The sequence below is a fragment of the Dysidea avara genome, chromosome 15 (genome assembly GCF_963678975.1).
Source record: "Dysidea avara chromosome 15, odDysAvar1.4, whole genome shotgun sequence".
In the NCBI taxonomy this organism is placed as follows: Eukaryota; Metazoa; Porifera; class Demospongiae; order Dictyoceratida; family Dysideidae; genus Dysidea; species Dysidea avara.
In genome coordinates, this window is record NC_089286.1 from 5436532 (window position 1) to 5461324 (window position 24793).

Here is a 24793-nt window from a genome sequence, read left to right on the forward strand (position 1 = left end):
CCTTACTGTAGTATTGATTCATCTGTATGTTTTCTTTATTTTCCTTTGAAGTTGTACCAAGAGTTCATAATAAGGTGGGGAGTGTCTAACTTGAATGCATTCACCAAACACCCTGCTTAAAGTAACACCTCGGCCTTATTTCAGAACAAAGGCATTACCATCTTCAGCAACTCTAATCAACAGTTTTCTATCCCCCAGTAAAGGTGTTGATTTGATGAAAGGTGAACTTTACACAGGGTGTTTGTACAGGCCATACTGAGAGTTAGACACTCTCCCCCATACAAATCAGTATTACGAACTCTTGGTTGTACAGTATAGGTAAACAAAGATAAGTTTCTCTCCCATATTATTCTAGGATTTCTATTGACAAGGAAAATTCAATTATTTGTATACAGGCTCAAAATTGAGAAAATATAAAGAAAGTGAATTAATATTATACAGTCAGTTTGCTTTTGGATATTTAATGTCTCCAACCACAACAAAAATTCGATGAATCCATGCATCTCATCACTGGTCGTCTGAACATTCTGAAAGTGATACCTCACTCAATCAACCATATATTCTGTTTATTAGACTGAATAGTCATGATTACCTAAACAATCACTTAATTAATGTTTTATAATTATCCTATTCCATTTTCCTGGAGGTTCCACTGATAAAATGCAATTTCAGCAATGATAGCAGCTAGCCAAGCTGCAAGTTGACTCAGAAAGCACTCCATTCTGTAAAATAGACCCCATCTAGAATTCAACTCGGTACTCAGGCTGAGATATCTGACACTGAATAGTTCACTACTCTGTTAATGAATCATTGATGTTCACACAATATAGCCTCCTTGAGGTATCTGAATGTTTGCTCCTCACACACTGCACAAAATTCCTTTAGATTCTACTTAGACTGAGTTGATTCAGCTTGTCACCATACTTGTTTCCTTTGTAGTGTAGCTATACACATACTGATTTATGCCGATTAGAAAGGCTGGGCCTCAGACTGTACATTCTAAAGTCAAGTAAGTAAAAATAACTCACATACTAGTAAAAAAAAGTCATGCATTAAGTTCCCTACTTGATATATCCGAAGATGAAATCACTGAGTCAGCTATTCCCACAATTAGTACTTCGTTACTAATGACAACCAACAAGAACCCACAATCGATCCTTAAATTCGTTTTATCTTTCTTGGGGTGCGTTTGATTACCTGCTGGAAGTGCCACTGATAACTTGTACAGCAATGGTAAGCTGCAAGCTTCAATCTGAGAAAGCATTCCGTTCTGCAGTTTAGTCCATCATTCCGTTCCGTTCCGTTCCGTAGAATAGTCCCCACCCAAAAAATACGCTTTATTACGCGTATTTAGTTGCACAGCTTGTTTTCCCGCAAAGAAACAAGCGCTTCTTCCGGTAGAACACCGTCTGACTACAAGCGCTTGCAGCTGCCAGATGCAACGCTCTTTCCTGTTTAAACTGGGGGTCACGCAACAACAGGTCACTAGTCTCTCCCACAGCAACCAAATTCGACAGGTGCAGTAAGTTAGCAACGAACTACAAAGCACTGAACAAAGTTGGTGAGTAATGACAAGGTGGTTTTGAGGTGTGGGTACAATTTGTTTCAAGCCATATTAGTGTTGCGAATTAATTTGCACAACTAGACAAAAGTCCAAACTTGATAATTATGCTGTAAAAAGTTGTGCACTTTGGCTGCTGTTTACACATACAGTAAGATGACAAATAGCATTTTTGCACACTTTAAATCGACAATTTCTAAAACAGTTATCTGGTGGAGACTTCCTGTGCCAGAATACTGCTGCCACTACTCCGAGTTGACCAGAGATGAAAGTTTGTACCATCAAATTCAGCAATAACTTGAAACTGCTTGGGGTACAGCCATCTTCAAGGACTCCATTCTTACTGTGTCCAGGGTAAATCCCACATAATACTGCTCCTGTCGTGGAGATACACAGAGGCCTGGTCATCCATTACAGTCCTAATCCTGTAATAGTTTCAAAGTACATCAAAGATATAACTGGATGTACCAGCCGTTAGAATGTAGTATCATTAAATGTGAGATAAATTGATCAAAAGAAAAAAATCACACTAAAATCTATTGAGGAATGGATAGCTAGCTACAAAGAGACCTCACAACACCGACCAACTTACCAAGGCCACTTTCATCTATCCAAGTCATTGTTACTTCAGAAGAGCCTTCTAATTCCAAAACGGAGTTATCATGGTATGACATTGCATCTGGTACTATCAGTTTGTTCTGGCAGCTTTTACAAACCAAGGTTACCTGTACAGTACAAACGTCACAAGTACACATGGGTACAATACAGTTTCTTACACTACAGCAGTAATGAAAAAAACTTCCGTGACATTTCCCTCATACATACATACATACACGCTACAAAAGTACATTTTACACCATCAAAATCCAGCAAATACAATTCTCAGTGAATTCAGAGTTTAGAAGACAACAACGCCCATCATACTAAATCAGGGGGTGCTAACAGGAACAAAAATTTGTAAAGCAGAGACTCATAAAAGAGATACCGTATGACAAGAAAAATTGATGAATCTACATTTCAGCAGCTTTGGTAAATTAAATGTCCTCAAAAATCAAGAAATTGTAGATCTAAACATACTTTTAAAGGTATTTATAATTTAAAATTTCCTGCCTTATGGTAATCATCCATTTCAAGTAACTATTATTATTTCCAGCAGTGATTACAAATTTAAAACTTCAAGGAGTTATTTTATTATTATATTATATATACAGTGGAACCTCTCTTAACAAACGCCCCGAATTAAGGACACATAATAGAAAAACCTCCCTAATAAGGACAAAACACTTGGTCCCAACAGGTCTGTTTAATACATTTTTTACCTCTGTTTTAACCTCTGAAAGAGGAAAACCTCTATATTACAGCAAAAAAGTGGCCAAAAATTCTGGGTCTCAAAATGTCCGTAATAGAGAGGTTACACTGTAGTAGCTCCGTGCAATTATGTACTGGTAAAGCACCATTGTGAAACACATTAAAAATGCAACTACAGCTGGTCTAAATAAAGACTGTAAAAAAATTCAGGTTACCGTGGGACAATATTTAAGTCCACATAACATACAGCAATGTTCTAACTTGCCAATATTTGCTGTAAGCAATGGGAAGCTCTTACCATTGGATGTGAAATCACAAGTTGCCGAATCCAGCTGCACTGCAAGAGTCTGACCTAGTAGAAGAGGTCGTAACTGATGATTTATTTTTAATATGTACACCACTGTGTGAAACTAAGATAGCAGTAACGGTTATTATTTTGAAACTACTGTAACGCGAAATTTTTGTGGGATAAAAAGATTGTATGGATTTTGCAGGCATCTTATCTACAAAATTTTATCATAGATAATGTAGGGAGATGTCTTTCCCATAGTTTTATGTACAGGCAATCCTTGTTACGAGTCCAGACTATCTCACTAACTCAACTTTGTTTCTTCATGAATTATCTTGTTAGTTTCCTTATCACTTTTACATTGGGTGAGTGTTATCAAATCATGATGGCATGCAGCCAGTATATTTCAAACTTCATCGTTATGCATGGTTCCACAGGTATAGCACCAATATTTTTGTGGCACTATTTCTAAGCACCAAGACAAGGTATGAGAATTTTTTTTCAGTATTAACTAAATGACTAAATAATAGTTATACGGGCACAATGTGGAGTCTATGAAATTTATAAACCCGAAGGCCCAGGCTGTAGCGCACAAGCGAAGCGAGGGCGCTACTAAGGGCCTGAGAGTTTATAAATTTCATAGACTCCACATTGTGCTCGTATAACTGCTTTAGACTCTATTTCACATTACACTCAGATTACTTACCTCATCCACGGCTGTTTCTGCTGTCGGCTTGGAAAAACCAGCTGGTTTTCTTGCAAAAATACTAGCGCCATGGCAACTATGCGGCCTCACGTGACAAAATAATTGCGCTCATTAAATCACTGCACGTGAACAATGCATAGCAATTGGATAAACCTAGATTTTGAGCATATGTTATATTGTACCTGAAGGCATGAAGTATATTAGAAAACAAGGTGGAGTATATGAGATTTATTACCCACCCAAAACGGCCTAAATAGAGTCTAAAGATTTGTATGAAGATTATATTTGTGTAAACTGAGGCTGATACCGTTGACTACTGAACCCGTAACGAAGATTGTCCATAATGATGTCACTGTTGCGAATATTTACTTGTACTTGATTTTACAGTCCATGTACAAAAGGTGTGGAACAACTGAGACATTTTCACAATTGAGAGATCTATATCTGAACTACAAAAATTTCTTTCAAAAAAGTTACTTTTACATTTTGGCAATCCACAAAAGTTGTTTAACACCTTATGGCACTGTGGTGTATAGTTTATTGTGTATAACAAGATACTATATAACAACCTCTTCTATATTAACGGAGTACAAATTCGTTTCACAAATGTATATAGTTTCATACAGCTACTACACGTGCTCCATACAAACCTTATCACTTTCGTAGACTCAGATTTTGTGCACTCTTTTTCGTTTATCCACAGCAAAGTGAAATCGGGAGCAGTAAAATTCTTGTTCAGTTCTAACACTGAAATACTCCCAGCCCACACGTTTCAAGATTAAATAAACGGCATAATTATCTTCATAAATCATCTCTTCAAGTGTTTTTATTCGAAAATATGCCAGAAATTTACTGGTTGAACGCCATTTCTCTCGTCCGCGTGGCCTGTTGAAAACGCCATTTTGAACTTCTTGTAAATTGCGCATGCAACTAAAATCGCCCGTTTTTTGACGGTTGCGTTTCGACTGCATGCTTGCACGCACACACAATGTAACCATCAAAACGTGTATAGGATTTCTTGTGGTTGAACGTAGTCAGCTGCTGAGATACCTTGTTCTTTAAGATAAGATATAGTGTGACAATGACAGGGTGCTGAGAAGGAGATCCATTTAACAGGAGGCCCTAGTCTCGTCACCTAGACCTTTCCTCAAGTGCGCTTATCGATTTTAGATTATAAACGTGCATTGGAAAGGGTCTGGTGACCATTCCCATCCAGTCTTGTCCAGCCAATCCCCAGAATTTTGGGAACGTTAATTGGTGCTGAATGACTATACAAGAGGTAAAGATTATGCCATTGTGTCACAAAGCCACAAACCTCTGCAAGAACTTGGAAGGGAACTGAGAAACGGTACTCTCTGTCTAGTCTACCTCCTCTACGACACTTACAAAGACTCCCCGCCACTTTCCAAGTAAGTTTACTATAGGCCAGCTATAGCAAAACTTTAGTAGTGAGGTTTGCTAACCCAGTAAAAAAATGTATCGTAATAAGCTACACAAGCACTCCTCAACACTAGAACCAGTGTTTATAGAGTTGTAGCTTCTAAATACCTGCAAACCGTACTTATAGTACAGTCTTTATGTGAGTCAACCTCACACTAATTGCAACAAAAGCAAACTCAACAGATTTTGTTTCCTTATTATGTCCTTAATGACAGAAAAAAAGTCCAAGGAATCCTCATGTGGGAACAGTGTGAAAATCACTGAAATAAAAATCCACTGTTTTATCCCACACTGTTAAAACAAAGGTGTTCAGTTACACCCTGACAAAGGTGTTTATGGAACACCTACACCTTTAAAAGTGTACATATACACCCAGGAGTGTTATATTACGCCTATAATGTTATTGGATTGTAATAGGTGTAGTGAAGCACCTTTGGGGTGTATTAAAGGTGTTATTGTACACTCTATACTGATACATTTGAAATGAATTTCTTTTTATGTAGGAATGAGTCTACACACCATACAGTGATGCTATAGGATTATAAGCTCATGCAGTGTTGCTGATTTAGTTAAGTGCAACAGTGAAGCCCAAACAATGTTACATTGAGCTCAGCATGCAGACGAACAGATCAGCTATACTATATCCACACTCAATCCATCAACGTACTGTAGCTTGCTAGATTGTACATGTCAATAACTGCTTTTACAAGCACTAATAGTGTTTGTACATTCTGTATATTTGATTTTAGTGTGCATTAATAATAATTCAATTCCGTACAATTATAGACATCTAAAATATAAATTGTGCACTGTGCAAAAGGCGGAGTTCACAGATATGAGCATGAATGTACGTGCAGTTGATAAAGTAAATAATTCTGTGTGCCGTACTAATTTGTCAGCCATAGGATTGCAATCCATTATATAAGCATGCATGCCGGGTAATGTCAGTGTTGATACAAGGCTACACATTAAATGCTACTTCATAATCCAACATCTTTTCAATCACTCCAGTCGTCAGCTGGTCATGTAGTAATATCATTAAGAGACTCCATATCATGTTCAAAATGGAAGGCAATTTTCCTTTGTGATGCCGGCGGGTAGCCTTGTGGTCATCATCATACTCTGTGACGTGATTCAAAATGCCAGTTTGTGAGTCCGATTTATACATCAAGCTTAGCTATCAAGATTTTTCATACACTTGATCCGACCTTTAAAATTGCAAGAACTAATGGATGTCAACACATGTTCACTAATGAAAGTTGATTGTGACAAGGCCAATGGACAATTCAAGCGGATACTGAGCTACACTCCCTGCAGTCCTAGGCCCGTGTGTTGGCATTTATATACACGCATACCTTCCAGAACGTCAAAATATACCAAGAAATAAGTGATGACCTGACGATCCAATTGTGGTCCATTGAATTCCCAGCTTTTGAACGGCAGTGCGCACTATATAGCGTGTACCAGGTGCGAGACCAGGTGCACAATATCAGTAATATGGCCACCGAAAGAAGCAGTTGAGACGATAACGTGCGAGCAGCTTTCGATAGTAAAGAAATGTACCAAAATTTAACAGCATCGACGGCGGGAATGTGGAAGACGATTTGTACCCGGCTGCAGCGGCTGTCAGTGCTTGGGCGCCCAGAGTGGGAAAAGGTGAGTAACGGCCTGGCAACTTTTACGTGAATAATACATGATCCATAGCTGTGAAGAAAGAACTGGCGACGATTAGAAGTGTTCACTTCTGAACAGCGTAATGAGACTGGTATCTTCAGTAGAACTTTATACATTCTCGTGACAATGTTAGAGGCCGTTTCCACTGGTTTGACAACTGGCAGGGCAGACAGGAGATAGCTTAGATGCCAAGAACATGCATCATTGTCATCCAAAGTCAGAGGCTTACAATGTGGTGTGCCAGAAGCTGGCTCAAAAGCGGCACCCTGCTAGCGGGTCCTGGATGATAATGGACAGTGGACTTGTGTCAGTATGTTGTTAAGTGTAAAACCTTGATATACTGGTTTATTTTAGAAATTAAGAATTCAGAGGAGGGTGTAGCAAACAAATTGATCAAAGTATCAGTAATGAACCAACTAAAAAACTTGAGAATGGAGTCCACCGACAATGGATTGGAAATTTCTGATGGCTGAGTATGATGACACTATTCAGTCCATGAAGGGTGACTATTAAAAGAGGGTGGCAAAGGAACTGTACAATTCGAAGATAAGTGGATTTAACCCTACTGAACGCCTGGCTTTAATAGTGACTGAATGTCCACTTTTGTCAGAGGTTGTTGATCAAAATTCCCCTCTTTGCACGCAAGTACTTGGGTAAGTGTACCATAATAGTTTGTTATAGTTTGAAAATTATGTTTTCTTTTGGTATATAGATACAGAACAAGTTTAAAGCAACTGTTCCAATTGACGACAATATAAAGGACTTCATTTTTATCAACTGGCCTATGTGGAGAACAAAATTGATGTCAACGTTTTAGTGTAAGACCAGGCCATAATTTAAGAAGCTATTGGGACTTCTTGGTGAATGTAGCTAATGATTTTTGTCCACCCAGATGGTAAGTAACAATCAAGAATACTGAATGTATGTAACAAGGTCTTATTTTTCTCAGATGTTACTGATTGTGTACTTGGAAGCTGATTTGTCATCTGTTACATCCAAGATAGTTTGCAAGGATAGTGTTTTACTTAAGAATTTTGAGGTATGTTTACCTGTAGTGTACATTCACAAAGTTATGTTTGGTTGACATATAAAACCTCTAATAGTTTCACTGCATGAAGCATTAATTACATATTAGCATATAAATTCACAACTCTAGATAGGCTGGAGTGCTTCCTGGCATCCAAAATCAATAATAGTCCAGTACTACTTACTGTATGGTGGGAGAAAATTTTGGCTAATTTGGCAAAATGATTTTGATTCGCCAAAAATGCAATATGACACAACTATTCGCCAATATATTATCCACCAAATTCCTTCTCGAGTAAAATCACCAAAATTTTGTATTGTGCGGTATATGGCCAAGACTATAGTTCCTTGAAATATGTACCTATTGTCATGCTTGTTATATGTTATATATTTTTATTCTTTTATTTGCAGTGAAGTGATGTCGATGTAGACTCTGTGCAGTTTCGAATTGTCAGTCAGAACCATTTCTGGTTATTACCGGATGCGATCCTGAAGATGAGGGTAGCTGAGTCTTCCATCACTAGTTCCATTCCAGTACTAAGTGTTTAATCTCAAAGATGAGTAGCTGTTGCAACTGGAGACTGTTATTCCAATCTGGAGAAAATGTGTATAGAACAATAAACTCTTATGAAATTAAGTTTATACATTTATGTATAGCAGTTTTCAATGCTTGTACTTTTAATATCACTCTACTAAAATTGTAAGACTACTGAACACTGCTAAAGACGTTATTGAAACACCTAGGGGTGTTATGTATACTACCTTAAAGTTTATTGGAACACCGTTGGTGAGTGTTACTGAAACTCCTTTAAGGGTGTACTGGGACACCCTAAGGGGGAGCCTGACAACAATTGTAGATAAAACACCCCAAGGGGTGTTTAATAAAGAACCTTTTTTTAACTGTGCATAATGGTTTGATGTTTTAACAGTGTTTATAGTCATATCTCAGCTAGGATACTATTTATATCAAAACTTATTACACCACTAAAAAGCTCTCGCAAAGACGAATCTTTTGGTACTAAAATTATCACCTTAGGAAAATGTGATAACGAAATATAATTAATAATATACAGTGCTATCAAAGAGACTGTAGCAAATGCCCTTGTATGACTACTCAAGTGTGTCAATACCATTGTCATGAGATATGTTTGTGCAGCCAGTTCCCTTGCAGTTACCACAAGCGGGAGAACACTCATTATTGTGCTTCTTGCATGGACATTTTAGATTACTGCAGTCTGTCTGGTAGTTGCATCTGATCATCCATAGCAGATGTTCAGGACCAGGAGGTAGTGATGTTTGAAGTGGCACAAACCCCTCTTCACACACTTGCCATCCCCAGTCTCTGGGATGAAGTTCTACAGTTGATCCTTTCCATTCTTGAACTTGAAGGTGCACATGAAGGATGTGGTACCTTTGCTGCTGCTGAAGTTGGTGGTAAGGGTTGTGGTTATATGTGGGATCTTTTTGAAGCCACCTTTTCACAGAACCAATTAAGTTGGAGGGAATCTGGTGTGTCAGTTAGCATTCCATTGAGACTAGTACTAGAGCATTCTCTCCTGCATCTATCACATCATGTGTGGAGGCTGAATCAGAATGGAACACCTTTGCTTGCTCATGGAACATACTGCTTGCTTTGAACTTACTAAGGGATGTCCCTTTTTCAATCCCATAGAGACGTGATGTTCCCAAGAATAGCATGGATGAAGAGGATGTTGTTACAGACGTCTTGACCAAGCTTTTCTTTTGCAACTCTGATGGTCCAGATGTGAAACCGTTTTATTTTTCTTTGGCTCAAGACAAAACATGTCATGGTAGTTGAGACTTGTGTGGTAGCAGAGCAGAACAATGAAGTCAGTGTCGTTACCAACTAGCACAGTGGTACTATAGTGGTAGCAGATTGAACACCATCTGAACAATCAAAAGATCAGCATCTCCTGGTGTATGGTAAGTTTTGTAGTAACTCTTGTACTCAGCATGAAAATAAATTGCTGCTGATTTGTTTGGTTGGACAAAAACTGGTCCTTCTTCATTGTGGTGGTCATGTTAGCAGCAACTGTCACAGCCTTTCCTTTTGACTACCTCTGATGTGTCATATCTTTTGTGATCATATTTTCATAGCTATTAAATACAACTATGGCATCCTTGTACTTTCTTGCTACACGTTCTGTGTACTCATGGCAGATATCTCCATATGTAGAACCACGAAACCATGCATAGGATGCATTGTAGAAGTGTTCCACCATCCAGAAAATACTGAATGCCATCATCTGGGATATCTGCTAGGACACCACTTTCACAAATCTTCTATACTGCATCAGCAAGTGCCGGCTTGTCTGTTTCATGGAACAAAAGAGAGGAATCAAAGAAAGCAGGTGGATAGATACACAGCTCATGTTTGAAGACTAACTCCAGATCATCTGTAGATTACATGACAGTAGTAAGTCTCTGATCAGAAAGAGGAGCAGTGGATCAACCTGGATCCCTCTGAAGATGACCTAAGATGACCAAGAGTCTCTCCTCAGATGACAAAACTACAAGTCTGCCATTGCTTGATGTGCTTGGCATTGGCTCCTCTTGGTTTGTGTCTTTTGCTATTTGATGTGGGTTGCAGTATTTGCAGAAACATTGCTGATGTACTACTTCCCCAGGCATAGTAGAAATGCTGTCATTCCTGGAAATACTGACCTGGTTGATGGTTGAACTATCCTTTGCTGTTAGAGTAGAAGATGGGACACCTGTATCTGCAGAAGTCTTGTAGATGGTACACAATACAGGTTATACATTCATTGCTGGAAGAATTGAGAGTATTTGAGTGAGCTGGAATACTGAATGATTAACTTACCTTTATGTATGGTCCCAGATTCATTCCTGAGTTTCAGCACCTAATGTCAAGATTGACAAAGTTTGCCCTGGTTCAAGCCTTGTTAGTAAGTACTCTTCTCATGCTATCACCAGCATTAAAAAACCACTACAACTACTCTGCCTTATATATCATACAATGTTGGGCCTGATCATTCTCATTAGTAGATACGATATTTTGCTCATCCACAACATAACCTTTCTCTTGCTGGTTGACAACTCTCAAGCTCACTATGGTACTCTGTATGCATGCAAAAACATACATAAAGGCATTACTACAGTAGTTACACATGTACGTACATGTACAAAGAGTAAGCAAATCCAGGATATATTTGATTATAACTCATTAACACCTTTTCCTAAGGTGATAATTTTAGTACCAAAAGATTCATTTTTGCGAGAGCTTTTTAATGGTGTAATAAGTTTTGATATAAGTAGTGTCCTAGCTGAGATATGACTACAAACACTGTATAAACATCAAACCGTTAAGGAGACAGTGAGAGGATTGGAACATCTACCTACTTCTGGGCCTTCCCTAGTAAGGCCTCCATGAAGGTGTGTAGTGTTGGGACTGCAGTGGGAGGGACATGATGAACAACATGTAGCTAGTGTGTGTGGTAACTAATAATGTACTATGTAATGTGTCATATGAAATAGTGTTTTGTGACACATGCTAGATTTCTACAGTTAAATATACCCGCTGTGCTTACAACTTTTTATTACAAAAAACTAAAATAATTTTAAAAGACTGTTTCTGGTCCACCTGCTCACCCCACTGTTAGATTTCGGAATTACATTTTTGTAGCAGTAAAGAGTAAGCACCTTAAATTGGATTATAGAGGATTGGAAAATGCTTTTGTTTCAGCACATCTCTTACCTGTAACAGACCATATGTATCTGATTAGTGCTTACTTAATTAAGGTATTTGTGGTCACTTTCAATATCATCAGAAATAGTCATCATGCCACAACAGCACAGTTCAAATAGTCTGCCATGACAGATATATAACAATATATTCTAATAGAGCAGTCAGAGATATGCTGATTACAGCCAGCCCATCTCAAAAATGAACTTGTCAGTATGAGCAGTTAAATTCTTGAATGTGAAATATCAATAATGTCAGATTAATGTGAAACAGCAGACAATGGACACGTCCTTAGGTACCAGAGTATGTGTATGCTTGTAAATGTACCAATTTGTAGTAATTTTGTAAACACATATTATGTCCCTGAAATCAGGATGGTCCCAAGGTGTCTAGACCAAAAAGGCTTTACTGTACAGTTAAACATTTTGGGTGTGTGCAGAATAACATCATACTGTATGGTATTGTACCATGTTTAGAGGAAGCGTAGACTATCAGTCCTTAATGAACAGCTGGTACATTCAGAGAAGAAGATAGCAGCCCTGGATGGTGATATCAAGTCTGCTAGTGAGGGACGTGAGGACTCAGTCTGTGTAGAGTTGTATTGTTTCTTGTGTGTAACCATGGTGATGTGATAGGCTGACCGACTGGCCTTGCTCACCAAGCTAGAAGATGTGACCTCTCGTCGACAACAATTATCAACAGAATTAGAGAAATACAAGAATTGTGATCCTGAGAGATTGAAGGAAATCCGTGAGTTGATCACATGATGTCAACTGGATCATGTGATCTTCTAGGCAAAGAGACCACAGTTGCCATGGATGCAGCCAATCGGTGGACAGGTATAATTATTGGTAGAAATTGTCTAAGAACAAACTAGAAATTTTTGTATCATTGAAAAGTTAACTGTTTTATGGAGAATCTTTTCATGTTTCCAACTTTTGAAATTTTGCTCTTTGACAATTTTTACCATGCGGAATATGATTGATGTCATCACCATGGTGACAATGTGTTGTAGAGAATGTCTTCTCAGTCAAGTCATGGTGTAAGAACAAATTTGGCTTCCTTGAGAGTGACATTGATAAGCAGTTTGGAATACCGTGACCAGAAGATTTTGACTACCTGAATTAACTACAATTGATCGCATACACTATAATACCACACATGTCAATAATTTGTATAGTAACACAATTAAATAATCTGTTATTCCATACACAAGCGGTGTTTTTCAACTTGTACATTTGTGACTGTCTCTGGGAAAACCGGTCTTATCGCCCATTTAAAAGTATCGAGAAACGTCGGTTTTAAATATTCAGTATGTTGTAGCTGGCCAATGGTGGTAGCTACGCATACCAAATTTTCACACGTTTCACAACAATTTCTTACCTTCCTGATCATCCACTGAAGTAGTCAACAGCTAAGTTTCCCGCCATTTTAGATAGTTTTTAAATCGAGGTTGTCTGTATCAGGCGAGCTCCAGAAGGGTGGGAGGCGGCGGGGGCTCCAGAAGAGTGGGAGGTGGGGGCCCCGGAAGGCGGGCAAGATGGTGTTCAAAAATTGAAAAGAAACGTGCTGGGATGAATTAGGCCAAGTTAAAAGGGAAAGTTACGCGTGGGAAAAGTTTCGCGAATTTCGCGATTGCAATAGCTATCGCGAAACTTTTACGCCGGTTAGCTTCTACATGCTTGTATTTGTACAGTAATAAATCAGTATGCAAAATCAGCATCGCGAAACTTTTACGCCGGTATACAAAGTACAGTGCTTTAGACACTATCCAAAACCACGCCCACTTTTCGGACGCCATTTTGAATGGGGCCAATTTCAATAATCACTAACTGCACTGCATGAAACTCAGCGATGAAGAAAGCTCGAACTAAGTGGTATGGTCAAACAATAGTCCATGAAAGCTTTTAATGCTGCAAATTCTTTGTTCTGGCTAAAGGCAGGTGATTATCAGGTGATGAACAAGGCGCGAAGCGCTGACGACACTAATTCCCTTGTTTACCTGTTCAAGGAGCGCCTGGATGGTCAGCCGCAACTACGGTTACTATCACAAATAATTTACCGCAGTAATGGATACTAAAATACTATCTATTTGCTTCGCAGTGCTTCCTGTGTGGGCCAACAAGGCAATTTGGGCTGTCGATGTTTCGCGCCTTGTTCAACCCTGATAACCACCTGCCCCTAACCAATTTACAACCTCGAAGACTTCCACGGCCAATTGTTCGACAATACCCCCCAGTTCGAGCTTTATTCATCATCGGATTTCAATGTAGCGCAATCGTAATAATTGATACTAGCCCCATTCAAAATGGCGGAAAGCTGTTGCTATGACAATTACGTAGTTTTGGATTGTGTCGCGAAACTTTTCCCACGCGTAACTTTCCCCGCCTACGGTAGGCCATTCAGGGCTCAGAACTGGCTAAAATGAAAGGAAATTTACAGCACAGGTCATTGTCCAACACCACGGAGCTGTACAGCCACACACAGCCATCTCCTGGTTGGCCAGGGCTCCATCAAGACCCCAGACCACTCGTACGGCTCGCCAAAAAAGCAGCCAGCAAAAGCAGATCACTTTACTCTGGTCGACTGTGGCAGTGAAACTTGATAGTGCATTCATTAAGCTTTGTGTTTGTGTGAAAAAATCAAACTTCCTGTCTTGGGCGATAAGAACGGTTTTCGTAGATCCAGTCACATTTTTGTTTCCTCATTAACTTGACTAACCCAGTGAGCTAGTGGCCTTGAGTAATGTCTGCTGAACTCAAGAAGTGGAGCTGTATAAAAGCATTTAAATATTGTAATCAGGGTAATATTAAATAGCATATGTAATAATATACCACTTGGACACCTCAGATCAAAGGAAACCACAAGGCTATATTTCATGTATTGCCCTGACTACTATTTTGTGAATGTGTAATAAACAAATAAAGCCATCCAAGTAACCAACAGATTACTGGCTCTACCATTATGAATTATTACAGGTCATATTGATTACAACTATTATCCTTAAAGTGTTATGGATGTTCAGAAGTTGTTAACTGATGCAGTCACAGATCTTATCCTCATACAATCACTTGGTATAGTGAATGACATCACAGTGTTTCTACATGATGTTGAAAGGTTTAGTAGGGATGTCAACAGTATAGAACTACAAGCTGATTTGTATAAGCAAGATATGACTGAAATTTTTAAAAGAGCCCTATCATATGTCAATAGTGTAGATTGCTTGTATTGGAGTGGGCAAAATATTCACAGAATGGCTTAAAATTCAACGACTCAAGACCTCTGACCATGTTTTGTCCTTCCATCATCGACATTTCCAAAGTGTTGGAGAAACCGCAAGCAGGAGGTTAACTGAAAACTGCAAGAGAATAGAAGATACCTTAGGCAGGACAGTGGTCGAATGTAGAAGAAGACAGGATGATGCTCGCACAAAGAAAAATACTGCACAAGACGTAGGGATGGCTACTACAATAGGAATTGGCATTGGGGGGATTGTGCTTTCCATAGGAGTTAGAATTTTTACTGGTGGAATTGGATTTGTTTACCAATCACAGCTGGAGCTACTAAAATACTAGTTGACCAGTGTGCTAAACCTGAAAGTTCTTTTATGTCATTGCACCTGCAGCTTACTCACTGGGCAAAGGACATCTCACAGTTACAGAATTCATTAAGCATAATACAACAAAGCATTGTGTCTTATGAGCAAGATTTATGATTTGAAAAAATTGGTAAACCAAGCCAATAGCTATTAATCCTAGATATGCTTTTGAGAAGTTTTCACATGGTTGCACTGCTAATGCAAACCCAGACTACATCAAGGAGGTTATTAAGATAAACAGCTAGCACTGAGATGAATTGGCACAAACATTATAACTTATATAAAATAACATTGCATGGTTTTGCTTTATTGTCCTATATGCCGTATAAATTCCATTGATTTGTGATGCCGGTGAGTTTATGATAAACACCAGTGCACAGTGGTAGCTACATTGAGGATAACTCTTGATAGAATATGATAATTATAGCTATAAAATAAGAACATCATTAATTTTCATTTACAACCAGTTGTAGATACAGCCATACATTTACTGCGAAGAAATCTTACACTGGCTCTCCTATTTCATCTCCCTAGCTCGCATGTAGCTAGTTATCAGCTCAAATAATTAGCATTATTAGTATTTTAAATGATTATGATCATAATATTATGTATTCACCACATAAAATTAATTATGCTAGCCACTGTGTGTATGTATTTGCTACTATAGTAGCAGGTTTTTTGGTGCTACATTTCTATACATGTGTCACTGTATAACAATGATATGCATGCCTATGGTTACAAAACAATCAACAGTTTAGTTCTCGCTTAGCATATATTAAGCATACTACTGCACATAAAGTTGAAGTTCTTTTACTAAAACACCTTCATTTGAAAATGCTTCATCATAACAGATCCTCACTTCAATATTATCATTACCAGTCAGTGGTATCTGCCGATAAAACCATGGTTGATTGGGCTGAGCACAGCAACTGTTCTCACTGGTGCAGCCTTTACCGTCCCATAGTGGGTCGGAGGTGTAGTAAGCTGTAAAGCTATAAGAGCCAGTATCTCCTGACTCACAGTAGAAATGATCACGAGCAAACGATGGAGGCAGTGGTCCACGATGCTTTGCACAAGGACAGTAGTTTCCAGGGAATTGATTACTGTTATCACTTTGACCAGTTCCAAAGGACCAGATATGTTTCCGTGGAACACCATAAGTTATGGAGACTCCATCAAGATATGGACCATTAATGGACTTTGAAGAATAAAAGTGCGAGGCAAATCCATCAGTAGTTCCCTTCTGGTATCCTACTACCATTCCACACACTTTACTGTATGGGATATGATGTGTGTTGAAGTGAGCAGAATAACACCCTGATCTGTCACTAACAGGTCTACAGGCTGCGACAGGTGTGCTGATTCTCCTCCATCCGGTAGGACAGCCATCTCCATTAGTAGTATTAGTGAAGGCTACCCTCATCCATCCATGGCCAACACCTCCACATCTTAACTTCATATCACAGTAAACAATGGTCAGATCTGCATCATTCTTAACAACATAAGTCCCTGGTGACCCATGTGTACTAGGGTTCCTATGGTAGATATCTGAACAAGATTTACCAGGACAAGATAAAGACTTGCCATATTCACACTGACCACCATCAACTAGTGTGACACACCAGTTAATGATGACCACAATCAGTACAATAACTCCCCTCGCTAGTGACATTGTCTAATGATCAACTAAAACATGAAGATTGTCTATAGCTCTATTTTATACTGATACATCATGTGATAAGGTTGTATGTTGGTCATTAAATCATTATCATGTTGTTTATGTTAACATGTTTATTCTCATCTATTCACATGTTATCTTAATAGTCCCTGCTACAGCCAACTGCAGTCTGGCTATAAAACATATTAGCTGTCTGGACTTTTACAGGACCAACAAACAAACATGTCTATCAGTTAGGTAGTCAAATGTCTGGAAGAATATAGGTTGATAACAAATCAGTACTTTCCCTTGTAAACAATTTTCAAGTTTTGTAATTTTTCCACAGTTATCTGAATTGCATGGCTAAACTACAAAGTTATATACCATGCCATATTTGGTGCATTGCACACTGCATAATAGCAAAGAAATTTTTTTTGTAATTAAAATTCTGTAGTATCACAATTGAAGTTGTCATTTCAATAATGCTTGCTGAGCTGCTGATTATCCATTGCCACTGTGTCCCACACAGTTGTTAGCTAAGGGATCTCTTGTGTACTCAGAGTATATAACTATCAGTTTGTAAAGATGCTATTTTCTTGTATGTTTTACAAACTTGACATCCTAGCTCCCCATAATGAACTCTTGGCAGGGGCTACCGTAGCCAGGATTTTTTTGAAGGGGGGTTCCAGCACCAGCATTGAGTTACTAGAAGTAGGGGTCTGGGGGCACAGCCCCCAGCCGCTGAGAGACTTTCAGTATTTTAATAAATCAAAACTCAGCAAATTGCTATATTTTATGCAAAAAGTACATTAATTATGATGCATTAAGTACCCATGGGATGAAGGTAGTACCAGATAAAGTCACCTAGTGGAAACAGACAGCATAACACATAGAGACACATAATAGTAATCTGTAAGTGATGGTTATATCTCACTGTGGTATAGGAGCCATGAATCCACTGATACAAATGACAATAAAAACAATATAACTATACAAATATGCATAGCATGAATTCATTTTGCATAACACAAGTGATAAATTACTGGAGCTCTATATCTTTAAACACTGCACACCAAAGCTATAGCAGTATAAGGTCATGCTAAGTTTTGCATTTAATGTTGGAATGTCTGAAAAACTTTATATGGACGTGGATATTTACATGCATGTTCTATTAGAGTATACCTGACTGCTCTATTAGAGTATATACCTGAGAGTATATTGATCTTTTAAACAAGTTTTGAAGAGGGCTCATGCTACCTATGTAAATCCTTCCCTGAGAGATGAATGTAAGTTTTATCAATTGTTGTGCTGTGCCATTACACTATATTGCTCACTCATTTTGTCCTGCCACACTAAATGGTGTGTTAGGATCCTGCTTGCAGAAGTCTAAATTTTACAGGGGGGGTTCCTGAACCCCCCGGAACCCCCCTCCCTACGCCCCTGCTTGGAATAAGTCCACAAAAATTTTTGGATTTGTTTATTAGCTGTACTTTTATAATGCACAACTAATGATTGATTTGCAGCTCATGTGCACCAAAAGCTGGTATTCTAGTATATACAAACGAAGTAAAAATGTACTTACACATACAAGTACAGCAGTCAAGGGCGGATTTTTTTTGGGGGGGAGGGGGTGCTTTGGTGGCTGAAGCACCCCCCCTCCAAAATTTTACAATGAGCAAGCTAGGAAGCTGTAGTACAGGTGCAGTTGCATTTTATGCACATGTATGGGCAACGAAAAGATGGAAAAGAGCAAGGAGAATAGCTAATCTTATCCAAGAATTACTAAGAGGGGCTCACAATTATTCTTTTGGAGTAGGTCTTACCTTAGAAGCTGCTAAAATCGAAATACTCTAATAGAACAGTCAACTACTCTAATAGAACAACCATCATTAAAACTATAATTTTCAAAAAGCTCCCTGAGTGTAAGCTGAAATTAAACTTATTCTTCTAGACCTGTGCACTGCTACCCTCACCATTGTGCCAAACATCCTGTGATATACCCATCACTTTAGGTAAAAGATTTATATCTTTAATGTACTAAATTGTATAAAACATCATTAATTGAAAATCTATTCTGAAAACAACTTATTCTGTCAAACAGTTAAATTTTTTAGGCTCTGCTACAAACTTGATTCTTGGGTTGAAATGCTTCTCTTGCAAGTAAAACAACAGTCACTGTCTTATATTAGCTAGTGAATTTCTTAGCATTTATAAAGTTCACAATTAAGGCTGCAACATCTGAGAGCTGTTTGTATTGTTTCCCTTACTTGATCAAATCCCATGCTACTCAACTTTAAGCTTAAATGATACTGCAATATTTATTTTGTCATGATCATTGTGTGCTAAAAAAGGGTTAGTTGTGGCCAAAAACTAGTTGTATTTGTAGACTGGTTGTAAAACAATTGTGGTGATCCATCATTTTAAAAGTTAGAGTAAAATAGCAACCTGCACCACAGAACAGTGGCTATATATGAAGTAGATCCAATCCTGTGTTTTAAATGTTCTCCTTGACCTTACATTCAATTAACTATACCCTCTTTATTCTCTTTGACAAGCCACTATTACACATTTTCTTAAAATCCAATAGCAAGAAACAGTGTATAGTTCTGTTTTTTAATTAAAATTACTTCCAACTGAACTCATTTATCTTGTACCCACATTTGGTTAAAAATAGCTTCTAGACTTTATCTTGTGATAGCCATTTTCCAAAAATTTCCAGGGGAGTATGCCACCAGAGCCCGCTAGCTGGAGAATTCTATACATGCTGAGTGCACATGCACTCCACACACTGTAGTACAGTCATTATGTGAGTCAACCTCACACTAATTGCAACAAAAGCAAACTCAACAGATTTTGTTTCCTTATTATGTCCTTAATGACAGAAAAAAAGTCCTAAGGAATCCTCATATGGGAACAGTGTGAAAATCATTGAAATAAAAATCTACTTTTTTTGCCCCATAACGGTTGATGTTTTAACAGTGTTTGTAGTCATATCTCAGCTAGGATACTACTTATATCAAAACTTATTACACCATTACAAAGCTCTCGCAAAGACGGATCTTTTGGTGCTAAAATTATCACCTTAGGAAATGTGATAACGAGTTATAATCAAATAATTATAATTAATAATATACAGTGCTATCAAAGAGACTGTAGCAAATGCCCTTGTATGACTACTCAAGTGTGTCAATACCATTGTCATGAGATATGTTTGTGCAGCCAGTTCCCTTGCAGTTACCACAAGCGGGAGTACACTCATTATTGTGCTTCTTGCATGGGCATCTTGGATTACTGCAGTCAGTCTGGTAGTTGCATCTGATCACCCGTAGCAGATGTTCAGGACCAGGAGGTAGTGATGTTTGAAGTGGCACAAACCCCTCTTCACACTCTTGCCATCCGCAGTCTCTGGGATGAAGTTCTACAGTTGATCCTTTCCCTCCTTGAACTTGAAGGTGCACAAGGATGTGGTACCTTTGTTGCTGCTGCAGTTGGTGGTAAGGATTGTGGTTATATGTGGGATGTTTTTGAAGCCACCTTTTCACAGAACCAATTATGTCAGAGGGAATCTAGTGTGTCAGTTAACATTCCATTGAGACTAGTACTAGAGCTTTCTCTCCTGCATCTATCACATCATGTGTGGAGGCTGAATCAGAATGGAACACCTTTGCTTGCTCATGGAACATACTGCTTGCTTTGAACTTACTAAGAGATGTCCCTTTTTCAATCCCATAGAGACGTGATGTTCCCAAGAGTAGTATGGATGAAGGGGATGTTGTTACAGATGTCTTGACTAAGCTTTTCTTTTGCAGCTTTGATGTTCCAGACATGAAACTTTTTTATTTTTCTTTGGCTCAAGACAAAAGCAGATGTCATGGTAGACGAGACTTGTGTGGTAGCAGAGCAGAACAATGAGGTTAGTGTCTTTACCAACTAGCACAGTAGTACTGTGGTAGCAGATTGAACACCCTTCTGAACAATCAAGAGATCAGCATCTCCTGGTGTATGGTAAGCCTTGCAGTAACTCTTGTACTCAGCATGAAAATAAATTGCTGCTGATTTGTTTGGTTGGACAAAAACTGGTCCTTCTTCATTGTGGTGGTCATGTTAGCAGCAACTGTCACAGCCTTTCCTTTTGACTACCTCTGATGTGTCATATCTTTTGTGATCATATTTTCATAGCTATTAAATACAACTATGGCATCCTTGTACTTTCTTGCTACACGTTCTGTGTACTCATGGCAGATATCTCCATATGTAGAACCACGAAACCATGCATAGGATGCATTGTAGAAGTGTTCCACCATCCAGAAAATACTGAATACCATCATCTGGGATATCTGCTAGGACACCACTTTCACAAATCTTCTATACCGCATCAGCAAGTGCCGGCTTGTCCGTTTCATGGAGCAAAAGAGAGGAATCAAAGAAAGCAGGTGGATAGCTACACAGCTCATGTTTGAAGGCTAACTCCAGATCATCTGTAGATTACATGACAGTAGTAAGTCTCTGATCAGAAAGAGGAGCAGTGGATCAACCTGGATCCCTCTGAAGATGACCTAAGATGACCAAGAGTCTCTCCTCAGATGACAAAACTACAAGTCTGCCATTGCTTGATGTGCTTGGCATTGGCTCCTCTTGGTTTGTGTCTTTTGCTATTTAATGTGGGTTGCAGTATTTGCAGAAACATTGCTGATGTATTACTTCCCCAGGCATAGTAGAAATGCTGTCATTCCTGGAAACACTGACCTAGTTGATGGTTGAACTACCCTTAGCTGTTAGAGTAGAAGATGGGACACCTGTATCTGCAGAAGTCTTGTAGATGGTACACAATACAGGTTGTACATTCATTGCTGGAAGAAGAATTGAGAATATTTGAGTGAGCTGGAATACTGAATGATCAACTTACCTTTATCTAAAGGTCCCTGGTTCATTCCCAGGTTTCAGCACCTAATGTCAAGATTGCCCTGGCTTGTTCAGTTAGTTAGTAAGTACTCTTCTCATGCTATCACCAGCATTAAACAACCACTACAACTACTCTGCCTTATATATCATACAATGTTGGGCCTGATCATTCTCATTGGTAGATGCGATATTTTGCTCATCCACAACATAACCTTTCTCTTGCTGGAACACATGTATGTACATGTACAAAGAGTAAGCAAATCCACGATATATTTGATTATAGCTCATTAGCACATTTTCCTATGGTGATAATTTTAGTACCAAAAGATTCATCTTTGCGAGAGCTTTTTAATGGTGCAATACTAAGTCTTGATATAATAAGTATCCTAGCTGAGATATGACTATAAACACTGTTAAAACATCAAACCATTATGGGACAAAACAGTGGATTTTATTTCAATGATTTTCACACTGTTCCCGCATGAGGATTCCTTTGGACTTTTTTTCTGTTATCAAGGTATTAATAAGGAAACAAAATCTGTTGAGTTTGCTTTTTTTGCAATTAGTGTGAGGTTGACCCAATATTCTTGGTAAAATGCCTGTACTAAGTAGTGTCGAGGAGTGCTTGTGTAGCTTGTCACGATATTTCATTGGGTTAGCAAACCTCGCTGCTAAAGTTTTGCTATAGCTGGCATATAATAAACTTACTTAGGAAATGATGGGGAGTCTTTGTAAGCGTCCTAGAGGTGGTAACTAGACTGCAAGTACCGTTTCACAGTTCCCTTCCAAGTTCTTGCAGAGGTTTGTGGCTTCATGACGCAACGGCATAATCTTCACCTCTTGTAACATCATTCAGCACCAATTAACGTTCCCAAGATTCTGGGGATTGGCTGGATAAGACTGGATGGTGGTGTTCACCAGATGTTTCCAATGCATGCTTATAATCTAAATTGATAAGTGCACTTGAGGAAGGGTCCTGGGGGACAAGACTAAGGAGACCCAACAATCCACCAGTTTACCGATACTGTTGCCATCAGCGATAAGAACCAGAAATGAAAAATCTGTTGTACCGTGGAAACCCAGAGACATGAGCATCTTGGATTGTTTGTCTTGTCATTTGATCTCTCAGATAAATCGCCATTTATCAGCATCACATGGTGGTGATGACACATCAAGGTAACAATGTGATACCTCTAATATCAGAAAAGTTCAATGGCAACAGAGTCATTTTGAGTGTGTAGCAACATTAAACTACTGGAATGATGCCGAGAAATTGTTTTGGTTAGAGTCAGCAAAGCTCATGCAGCTTACCAGTGCTTCAGTTGTGTGGTGGCTCAAGCACGCAGAAAATATGCAAAGTGCTATTCAACAAGACAAATAAAAACATGCAAAAACCAAAGCAATACAATAAAAAATAAAAATACACAATGTAAACAGAGGTGCTCGTGGCTGCATGGCTGTAGAGTGCACGACGAAAAGCCACATGTTGATCAATGTGACAGGTATACGCACAAATATGAGTGTTATCTTGCATTGTGTTGTTATTAGAAATTGTTGGAAGGTATTGCACATTTCCAACATTGGTAAACAATATTTCCTAGTAATGTTTTTAAAAATTATGGGGTTATGAAATGTCTACTAAGTTGTTGTGGAGCTTTAGAGTTGTTGTTTGCACACTAACAAAGGGAAATATGCATTTTCCAATATTGGAATATACAACTTACCAATGTTGGACACTTCCCAACAATTTCCATCAATATAACCACACTGGTTTTCAAAGATTTGAGTTATGGCTATTGGTTTAGCAGAGATGAAGGACAATATGATAGAGTATTCAGTGCTGATAGAAAGTGATAGTGAAAACCATGTTTGAGGTTCCATATATATATACACAAGAAGTGACATACAGGAACCTGAGTGTAAGAAAATTGGCTATATACACAATTAGGCTGCTTATTGTTAATTTTATGCAGATTAGGCTAACCAGTGTAGGTGGGTGTCTCAATATTCCAGGGCTCGAAATAATGTTCGACAGTCAGCCAATTTCTGGTCAATATTATGCAATGACTGGTTATTTTATTGTTGTCCGGACATTGAGGCTGGATAATTTAGATGGAATGCTACACTACTGCTTGAGAGCAGCCTACAAAGGCAGCAATATTTAATTAAGCTGTTTGTTTATGATTTGTGGCCGCAAGCTTTATCTCAAGCCAAAACAGTGATGTTTGAACACCAGCCTACTTGTACTTGTTATAGCTATACATGAATGTTATCCAGTGTTACCTTTAACTTGTGGGATGCATAAAGTTTCATTTAACAGCTGACTGTTGTACTGGACTAGAAACAGTGTTACATTATGTTATGACATGGTTACATTACTTTTGGCATGACTATATACATCTTTAGTACTGAAAGCTTAAAACTGGGTACCAATATATTTTTATGTTTGACAGGACAATATCTGTGTTGTACTGGCAGTTTGACAGTACACTCAAAACAATTACTGGGATCCCTGATATTCATTATTTGTTACAATCTTTAATACACCTGACTGTTTTATTAGAGTTAGCCAAATGCTCTATTAGAGTATCTTGAGTGTTAATCACCATCAACTTACTGAGAAGTGAAATGGTTAAAACCTCTTCTTTCAACATTGGGATTGGTCTCCAGCCTGTATATCTAGCCTTCGTTGCTCTATGCCTAGTTACGTAAGCGAGTTAGTTTATAACTTCTATAACATTGAGATTATGGGATAACGATGAAAACTTGCATGATGTCATAGTAATGACCAAAGTTAGGCAGTGAGACATATTAATGTGGGCAGGGGATCTGAAACATAAAATTAACAACCCACGCATGGCAAAATTAACAGTCAATATGAAGAATTTAAACCCACAATATCAGTTGT

General features: G+C 38.5%; 1 protein-coding gene and 2 long non-coding RNA genes across 5 annotated transcripts; 2 read left to right on the top strand and 1 right to left on the bottom strand.

Moving 5' to 3' along the window:
* Positions 1–1651: 1651 nt before the first annotated feature.
* LOC136245124 (uncharacterized) lies at positions 1652–4732 on the bottom strand. The gene is made up of 4 exons (XR_010695782.1): positions 4515–4732; positions 3168–3221; positions 2154–2286; positions 1652–1986 (listed from the first exon to the last, which is right to left on the bottom strand). It is a non-coding gene; the product is annotated as an uncharacterized lncRNA (long non-coding RNA).
* Positions 4733–6723: 1991 nt separating this feature from the next.
* On the top strand, positions 6724–8703 carry LOC136245123 (uncharacterized). Of its 3 annotated transcripts, none has more exons than XR_010695780.1 (6): positions 6724–6960; positions 7009–7288; positions 7333–7631; positions 7691–7873; positions 7928–8017; positions 8416–8703. It is a non-coding gene; the product is annotated as an uncharacterized lncRNA (long non-coding RNA). The 3 variants fall into 3 exon arrangements; XR_010695781.1 differs by having other exon boundaries at positions 7009–7284; XR_010695779.1 differs by having other exon boundaries at positions 7009–7631.
* A 593-nt stretch (positions 8704–9296) lies between these two features.
* Positions 9297–12850, top strand: LOC136245869 (meiotic nuclear division protein 1 homolog). Its single transcript, XM_066037329.1, has 5 exons — positions 9297–9521; positions 12205–12312; positions 12364–12478; positions 12523–12567; positions 12744–12850. The coding sequence occupies exons 1-5, from the start codon at positions 9297–9299 to the stop codon at positions 12827–12829; spliced, it is 579 nt and encodes a 192-aa protein (XP_065893401.1). The 3' UTR covers positions 12830–12850.
* The last annotated feature ends 11943 nt before the right edge of the window (positions 12851–24793 follow it).